This window comes from Rutilus rutilus (genome assembly GCF_951802725.1).
Source record: "Rutilus rutilus genome assembly, chromosome: 4".
NCBI classification, from domain to species: domain Eukaryota; kingdom Metazoa; phylum Chordata; class Actinopteri; order Cypriniformes; family Leuciscidae; genus Rutilus; species Rutilus rutilus.
The window spans coordinates 4,270,400-4,279,933 of record NC_140212.1 but is presented as its reverse complement, the minus strand read 5'-3'; the positions used below and the strand labels follow the sequence as shown (position 1 = coordinate 4,279,933).

Genomic DNA, 9,534 nt, shown 5'->3' with positions numbered 1-9,534 from the left:
AGATAATTCATCACTTTCAACAGCGCTCACAAGGGAAAAGCGGCATCCAAACAAACTCCACACAGTCTGAAATTAGCCAGAAATGAAACAGAGAAGATGAAGAGGTAAAGTGACAAAGCAAAAAGCACATAATGGCTAAAGTGAGCCTAGTAATATCAGAGAGGAGACAAGAGGACATTTTTACAGTAATTAAACAGGAACACAAACAGGGCACAGAAACATATTAGCGAGAGACTAATCATGACAGTTCAATGCGAAGCGATCATTAATGGCAAAGATAAGCTTGTTAGCCTGCCTCGGTCAATATTTATACATGTTTTCCCCGCTAATTGAGCTTTCATTTTGCTTTGGGCCTGCTTAACCAAGCGTACTTTTTTGGAGTAAATAGCAAGAACAGGTTTTGCAAAATGTAAAATTTTATTTTCAAAAATGTAAGCAACAGATTACACAGTTAACTTTCAGCAATTGCAGTCCTAACTTAAACAGTACTCACATTCGGGACTTCAAAATGAAAGACTCACAAACTTACACACTATCTACCTATAATATACAAAAAGAATACAGAATAAATATTAAAATGGCCACAAGAGAAAAAGTAAGTTAATCAAAACAATTAGTAGAGAGCAAATGTTGGGAAAGTAGAAACAAGACTCTGTGCCTTAAATACAATGTTTTTTGTTTTTCCTATTACATTTTTTACAAATTGTGCAAGATTTCAGACTAAGGCTCTGGTCTTGACATGACAGCTGTTCGTCTAGCACTCTCGCTCACTCACGCACAGACATCCACACACACATGCTCCCTGTGCTCTGCGCACTCGGTGGGGTGTAGCAAACGTTACAGGGTAAGAAATGGGCTGTGCATGTGATGGTGTTGGTGGTGGATACTGTTTTTCAAATGAAAATGCACTTCACCCTCATGTGAAAAGACATTTCAGAGGAGCGGATTTAGAAAACAACCCTCACCTTGCAAATGAAAACATGAACAAAACACCAGAACCATTAAGGCAAGAACAGCTGGAGTGGTATCTGTAACAAAATTTGCGTGTTCGGGTACATGGATATGCCGTACTCAACTTAGCTTAACTGGTTCTCCACTGTCAGTTTAAGTACAAGGTTCTCAAGAGCAATGTTTTAAAATTCAAACATTTGTTTTTAGACTTAGAAAAATGAGATAAGAAAATAACATTGCCAGACAACAGAGACGTACCATATGGATCATAAAACTACAGGAAATAATTTAAGTTGCAAATCGAAAACCACACGACAGGACCCGCCCCCTTAAGACCCGCCCACCAGCCCGCCCCGCCCCAACCCAACCCTAAAAGGAAAAAAGATATCACTTACATTTAAACCAATTTATCCTCTCGTGAAGGTGTATTCCAACAGTTAGTCACCCCACATGTTTTGTTTACTTACAGTGAAAGAGAAGTCTGTTGCAGATTAAAGCATTCGTATTTCAGTTTGGGAAAAACAAGACATCCTTGCAATGCAACTGAGCGAAAAAAGCATCTTCTGGTCTTCTCGTTAGTGCAACTTTTTAGACACAAATTCCAGTGATTCCTTAAGGTAACAGTTTGATTTCTTTTACACCTGTTCCAGAGTCTTCCAGATATCCAAAGTCCCTTTTTGATGTATCCATTTTTTCTTTTCTTTGAATTATTTTTTTTTCACGTTTTTTTTTTCTTTTCTTTTTTTTTTCTTTTTTTTGCGTATTGGGTTTCAAATGGCCTTTCGCATTGGTTGTTTACTAGAACATAAACGTGAGACGTGTCCTCTGTCCGTTCATCATCTTATTCCATTCGGACGGTTCAACTACAGGCCTCGAAAAGGGAGCGAGAGGATGAGGAGAAGGAGAGAGCTGTACAATTGAACACATCCCTGATCAACCAGGGCATCCAAACAAAAACCACATCAGAAAAACAAAAAATGCCACTGAACCTTCATATAACACAGTAGGGTTCCCTCGGCAACCTGGATTTTCTGCAGTAGAGGAGCGTGGTGCTGAAGCATCGCCGGAGCTCCCGGTTGGAGAAGATGCAGATGAAGGGGTTGACTCCCGCTTGGGCGAAGCTCATCCACACGGCCGCTGTCAGGTAGCCTCCCGGGATCACTGGGCCTCGGGCGAACACCCTCCAGTAGCAGGCCACCAGGTAGGGTCCCCACAGGCTCAGGAAGAAGAAGGTAATGATGTAGAACATCCTGCTTATCCGCTTTTCAGTCTTAAACTCGTCCAGCACCAGCAGACGCCTGCGGCCCGCCGCATTGCTGTTCTGCCGGATTCCCAGCAGGGTCGGAGGCGTGGGACCCCGGCCGAAGCCGGCCAGCCAGTTGGCCGCGGCCTGGCCGCTCGCTCCCGGGCCGTGGAAGGTCCAGTTCTGGCTGACGGCGGGCACGAACTGGACCGGCTTCATCTTTCGGCGGTCATGGACGAAAAAGATGAGCTTGAGGTAGACAAGCTGGGTGGCCAGGAGGATGAGTGCAAGGAGCAGCATGAAGCCCAACGAGTCATTGGCACGGAAGGAGCGGTGCTGGAAGGTGCACTGGTCCTCCTCGCGGATGAAGGAGTACGTGCCAACGTCCAGCACCGGAGGGAACGCCATGGCTACCGACAGGGTCCACACCATGCATATGACGGCCAGGCATGTCCAGAAGGTCAGCCGCTTAGTGTAAAAACGGTGGTGGGCAATGGCCAGGTACCGCGTCACGCTAACGCAGAACAGCATGAAGGCAGTGTGGAAACAGGAGAGCACGCCCAAGAAGGCGATCACTTTGCAAGTCAGGGTGCCGTACGTCCAGGCTGAGCCATTCTTGACGGAGGTGAACACGAAGGGGAAGCAGATGGCCGAGCGCAGGATGTCCGAAGCGCAGAGGTCCAGCAGGAAATAGTAGGGCGCTCGATGAAGGCTCTTGTCTTTGACCAGCAGGATGGAGATCAGGAGGTTTCCGACCACGCCGACGCCGATGATGAAACCCAAGGAGGTCAGTTTAAGGAAAGTGGCGAGCGGAGAGACATTCTGCAAGATGTTGTGGTCCCCTGCATGGCTGTAGTTCGCCATAGATGGAGAAGGGATCATAGAGAACGCTTAAAGCTTTAGCCAAGTATCATGATCTAGATGGAGAGTGGAGCGATAGATCCATCTGGTGTGCTTTGAAGCAGGTTCCAGCCTTGTTCTTCGCTGCCTCTCTTCTAAGGCATCCTTTGTTCCTTTGTCTCATCACACCTAAAAGGATGCCTGAAAAACACGATCCACCCATTAGGATTCGCTCACACAAAACAAACTGGGGGGCTTTGCATTGCATCGCTCATTTCTTTTGTCATTGAGGCTCTTTTTTCTAATTGCATACAAAATTGCGGCTGCAACGGCATGCCGTCTATGTCGAGCTCACACAGTTGCTTAATTCAGCATAAGGATTCGCCGTTGGACACCAACATAAATCCTGGTTAAAATAACAGACCCCCACCCCCAACGTCTCCCCTTTTCCAAGGCAAATTAAATAAATAATAGCAAAGAAAGAGAGTGCAGTCGACAAGATGCTCATCACCACGACCAGACATCCGTCTAGAGGCGTATTCATCTGTGGTATAATGGAAAAAGACGTGGAATCTAATGATTGTTATCAGCTACACCCGAAAGGAACATTTGTCTAAATGCAGCAAGAAAAGCTGTTGATCACACCCAAAGATCCTGCAGAATCTAACCGTGTTCATTCTCTCTTGTTTATCATGATACTGTGGAAAATCAATCATGAATCCTTATTTGACTGACTGTGTAAAGGAATATGAAGAAATGCATCATGTTATATTTTATATATAAAAATATAGATTATTTGTGGCTTCCATACAGACGTTCAGTGCAACAACACAATATAATGCAAGTCATTTGGGGAAAAGCACATGCTTTAGAATTGCATCTCTATTTTTCTCTCTCTCTCTAACCTAGATTTATTTGTTTATAAACAATTAGTATTAATATGACGACGAATTCGAGTAAAAAAAAACAAAAACAAACAATGGATTGCATCTATTAACCGACTCTATACAATAGCCGTCGTTTCTTTCATAGCTATAAATGCACGAAGAGCCTTTCCCTATATAATAAATAATAAACCTTTGTATACAGTTGCATTTTTACAAAATCATCCACCATTGAAGACGTTTTAGTGCGTTGTATCAATATAAGCAACAGATACAGGATCATTTGGGTGAATGCGTGTGAATTTAGCACACAAGCGGTCAATTTTTCCCTTTGCTTTTTAAAACGGAATGATTTCTGGATGGCTGAGCGTCCATTATAGGCACAGCAATTCCTTCAAATACATGCATGCAAATATCGAGTGCAACAGAGACAACGCTATAAAATATCAATTAAAAACATACCTGTTGATATTCCCCCTTTGTTTCCCTGGCGGTTATTTACATGGCAGCAGTCACTTTGCCGTAAAAAAAGGTTTAGTTTTGTTGCCTGCTCTTTTTCCCCCACTGTGATTATACAGTAAACGGTGCGGACGGCGCATGCGCACTGGCGCTATTTGTGATCCCAGCAGCAGCAGCATCATCTGCACTGATGGGTGCAGCAGCATCACGGATCCCTTTTGCCCTTTTGTATAATATACATCGTCGCATGTGTTATAATAAATGTTTACTGTGTATACTGTATCTGTCAATAGCCTATATGTCACTATCCATCTATCTATCTATCTATCTGTCTGTCTGTCTATGGGAGAGAGAAAATAATGGTGGGCTTTATTTATAATAAAGACACCTTATATTTAACAAAACTTCATTCTTGTTTATACACTATAATGTGTCACACATTTTGTATCACCGTGTATCATACTGTATTTGACAAATGAAACCTTGAACTTAAACTTATCTAATCAGGGGTATTACTTTCATTGTGTATTTGAATATGTTAGAAGGAGTGGCTAGCCTATATTACATATGGTTCAGCACAGGATACACTTACTCAGCATCAATAATTGACACTGCCTATTGTGTGTGATACACCTCATTGCCCTGAATAAGAACCAACATGGGTGTCTAGTTCTATTGCATACTTGGCACTGGACATGCAGTGACCCCAAAGGTTGTTTTTGAACACTTAATATAACTTGATCATGTAGAATGGATGCAACAACCTTTTACAAGCTGGACCGGCATCTAGTGGCTAAATTTCCTTTAGCTCAAACAGTAAAATAAGGTGCTAGGTTCAAATTAGGCTGCATGAACTGAAAAATGTACACCTTGTGTGCAATGTAAGTTATAAAAATGCATAAATGAATAAAGCGTCCAAATCCTTTTTGTCTTAATTTTAAACAATACGTACTAATTTAATACCCTTTTGTGAAATGTTTTGCTTGAGAAAGATGACTGCCATCATTTTTTGAAAATGTAACTTGGTTTATTAATGTATTTCAATGACTTAGAAGGAATGACTTTTGCAACCACTGTATATGCAGTTTATTTTAGTGTGCATTTTGCAAAGAATAAAAAATTAATGAAAATGAAAGCGCTATTCAATTTTCAGAGTCTATTAATTTGCAACAGGTGCAAAGTCTCATACTTGGACAATAGGCACATATAGTTAATAACATGTATAAGCTTCAAACAGACAAAGCAAACGTCATCACCCTCCCTCTCTAAAGCACATTGGCAAAGACATTAAATGCTTTATGCAGACAGAGAAAGCATTCAACAATTTTAGGAGTGAAATTGAAAGCAGATTGTCTTGCAGTGATTGTAACATGGCAAGAGACCATCAGAAGCCCGCCAGAATGTCCAAGTCCATAGAAATGTGTCAGAGAATGTCTGCATGATCTTGTTCTCATGCAGTGATAATCTAATGGACTTTACAACGCTGATAATGTAGACGTTTCTCACGTGGTGCACAGGGGCAGGAAGGATAGTGTCATTGAAATGGATAATACGTCAAGGATAAAATCAACAGCTTATATTATCCATATAGGTCCTTTCTTCTGCGTGCATTTCCAATTCTCTTGAGTAGAAATGCATGACAGTCCTTCTGCACTCAGTCACATTTCCGGATGAGGCCTTGATCAGCAGGTTGGTCATCAAAACTGGCCGTTCCGTGTGCGCGCGTACCAGCCCAAGCACGCGCAGATTCCCACGAGCGTCACGGTCGCGCCCAACAGTAAAGCCAGAGCATCTCCTCCGTCAAACGCCTCGGCGGTCTGGACAAGCGCCAGGAGGAAAAGCCAGAGCATCATGTGTGCGTGTTGGCCTTTGGGAGCCATGTTGTTGTTGGTCTGCTGCGAGGAGGGAAGCGCGACTGCAATGACGACGCGTCAGGTGATCTCGCTGCATTTCCTGATTTTGTGAACCCTACCCTACTATGGGAAAGGTTTGGTTAATATTGATAAGCTACGACGAGCCGTTGGAAAGTAACGACGCAACGTCAGCGTCACTTAAATAATATGGTTTTACAGTTGGATGGCAACGTCTGCATCGGGTAATTAATATTCATGAGCCTACATGTTCCCATAGTAGGATTCGTAATTTCGCCCCTCATTATGCGTTTCACATGCAAAATTGTTCACTATAGGGATAATACTCAAAGTAAAGTATTTGTAAATGTTTATTTGGAGGCTAGATTCTTGCTTGAAATATTGCTGAAGATGTTTTTTGGAACAACCAGTTACCAAATAGCTTGCAGTGAATTGAGTTGGTTTTAAAAAATTGTTTAGTTTGAAGTCAAAAACGAAAGAAGAGTATTTGCACTTTGAGCTGGGAGAAATTCCTACAGGGTTTTAAAAGAGTGGTTTTCAATTTATGAGAAAAATTGGGTCAGTGGTTAAAGTCCCCATGAAATCAAAAATGATTTTTTTTTGGCTTTTATTGTGAATATGATAGCCTTACTGTTATCTATAAGCTAGTGTGCTTCAAAACAATGACAGAATTCACATTAAGAAGATATACTGTAAGCATTCAAAACTTAGAGTCTCTAACTTCCATCGATGACACCACTTTACATTTCAGCTTCTCATCAGATTTTCTGTCCAATCAAATGCTCTCTAGAATCTAAATGCATAATAGGAACGATTCAGACAGTGTAAATATGCTTTCCATTGTGGCGAATGAAGTCTGGTTTGACCAGGCGGGTAATCCATCGACCGGAAGTTGAAGCCGGCCGCGTGCCACCATCTTGTAGCAGAACTTCACTTGCGTTAGCATTCCATTGACTCCCATTCATTTTGGAGTCACTTTGACAGCGAATAACTTTACATCTGAGGAGTTTAAAGACTCCATTTGTCCATTATTTATTTCTAAAGAAACACAACAATGTATAAAGGGCTCCATTACCTGAACTATGTTACATTATGGCCCCGTAGAAACAGTTTTTGTAAAAATAGGCTAACGATTGCGTCATAACCACTCGACTCTCTGTCGCACAGTAGAGAAATTACCGTACAGACAGGAGGAGAAGCTCGCAGGCAATCGGGGAGACGTCAAGGGAGAAGCCCTGGCGTTACATTTTAAAATAAATACTATACAAAATAATTAATCAGAATACTTACTCCTGCTTACTCAAGCCAAAGAATTCTTTGCTCAAGCTCGCCATCTATGCAAGATTAACGTTGGCAGTTTGCACGCACAGCTACTAGAAGATTTACATCTGTCAGACAGGTTGCTCACGTCATCAAGCTTAGTTTGAGTCGGTTTGAGTCTGCGCGTCAGGAACGGAAGTGCTAAAAAAATCGCTAAAAATGGGCTTCACTTGTCTCAATTGAGTTCCAATGAGATGGCTCTGTCCACTTCTTATACTGTCTATGGGTTTGACGGTAGCGTCACATGAACCGCCGCAGCTCTGGTCCAGAGACCCGATAGCACAGAGTGGAGCATATGTGCAAGTCGGCCCAGACCAGAAAACGTATCGGACCCATTTCGATTCTGTACAGAATGATATTTTAAAGCGATATGGAGGAGATTAGTGGGATAAACGGTTAGAGATTAGAAGGAAACTGCGGCTTTATCGAGCTCAACAGCTCTGGCCGAGCTGTGATATAAACTAACAAAGTCAATGGGGCCCATCAACTGTCTGCTTACCACATTCTTCAAAATATATTATTTTGTGTTCCACAGAAGAAGAAAAAAATTAATATGGGTTTGGAACAACTTGAGGGTGAGTAAATGATGACAAAATGTTCATGTTTGGGTGAACTATTCCTTTAACCATGGACCTTATTTTGCTCATAAAGGAAAAATGGCATTCTAAATATCGATAAGAAAATCTCAAGGGAATCAATAGCAAGTTATACCACTGAGTTTGCCTATAGATTGATGCCATGACTGAACAGCTCTATAGGTTTAACCAAAAGAAAAGACATTAGTCTTTCATAGCTTAATTAACTAATACGGGCCAAGAAAATATTTTTTGCAGTCTTGGTTATGTAAGGTAGGCCTAATTAGCTTTTGAATTGAATTGAATTTTGAATTGAATACTGAGCTTCTTTGGACATGGGCATTGGATATAAAGGGTTCCTATAAGGATGGCCTTGAAAATAATAATTGGCATATGAAATTCAGATAAAAGAATCACAGATTATACTAACTGCTTAATGTGACGCCATTAATGCAAACCCAGAACCAAAGATAAATTGCCCATGGTTGCATTTTAAGCTAGTTAGATCTGTTAGAACTGTTAACCTCATGGCAGTTAACAAAATACATGTGTGATTATGCAACCCAATTAAACCCGAACAACTCACCTAGGCTATATGTTTATATTCACAAAGTTTATAAAACCAAATAATATTTTAACTGAAAGACAAAGGGGACTGAGAATAACATTTCCAGCAAGAAAATCTTGAACACAGTGATGGCTTAACAAAAGTGATTAAAGCATAAATTAAGAAGTCACATTTCTGACCTTTGTTAAACTAACCAAAAGAAATCAGATCTAAACAACACCAGACACTTTTTCATAACAGCGGAGCTAGAATTTATTAAAATTTCGTGCTAGTGCATGAAAGCATTTCCATCAAAGATTTCACACTGTGCTGATTAAAATAAAATGAAACTGAGTTTTTTTTGTTGTTTGCTCAGAGACTGGTTTAGGCTCTGTGAATTCTGAAAAGGTTTAAGCTTAGAGATGATGCCTCTTAGTTTGATGGTTTCACATTACATGTAGTTTTCGGTTGATTTTAAGGACCCTTCTATTAAGTTGGTATAACATGTCAACCAGAACAATAATATCTCCTTACAGAAAGTTTTCTTTATTGTTCTTATTGAGTTAATTTGGTGTTTTTGTTGTTTCTGACTGCCCTTGTTGTAGGTGAATGTGTGTGTGTGTGTGTGTGTGTGTGTGTGTGTGTGTGTGTGTGTGTGTGTGTGTGTGTGTGTGTGTGTGTGTGTGTGTGTGTGTGTGTGTGTGTGTGTGTGTGTGTGTGTGTGTGTGTGTGCTTGTGGTTTTTAGAAACCTCTTGAGAACATCATTCTTTGTCACACTGACAGCAGGTGAGAGACTGAAGAGTAAAAATTAAGATAAATTATCAAGCCATCAAATGTCCTCAG

At 41.1% G+C, this 9,534-nt stretch overlaps 1 protein-coding gene across 1 annotated transcript; it reads right to left on the bottom strand.

Annotated features, from left to right (window-relative positions):
- Positions 1-408: 408 nt before the first annotated feature.
- Positions 409-4,814, bottom strand: gpr85 (G protein-coupled receptor 85). Its single transcript, XM_084406225.1, has 2 exons — positions 4,381-4,814; positions 409-3,235 (listed from the first exon to the last, which is right to left on the bottom strand). Exon 2 carries the CDS (start codon positions 3,074-3,076, stop codon positions 1,943-1,945), a length of 1,134 nt encoding a protein of 377 aa, XP_084262351.1. The 5' UTR covers positions 3,077-3,235; positions 4,381-4,814; the 3' UTR covers positions 409-1,942.
- Between the last annotated feature and the right edge of the window lie 4,720 nt (positions 4,815-9,534).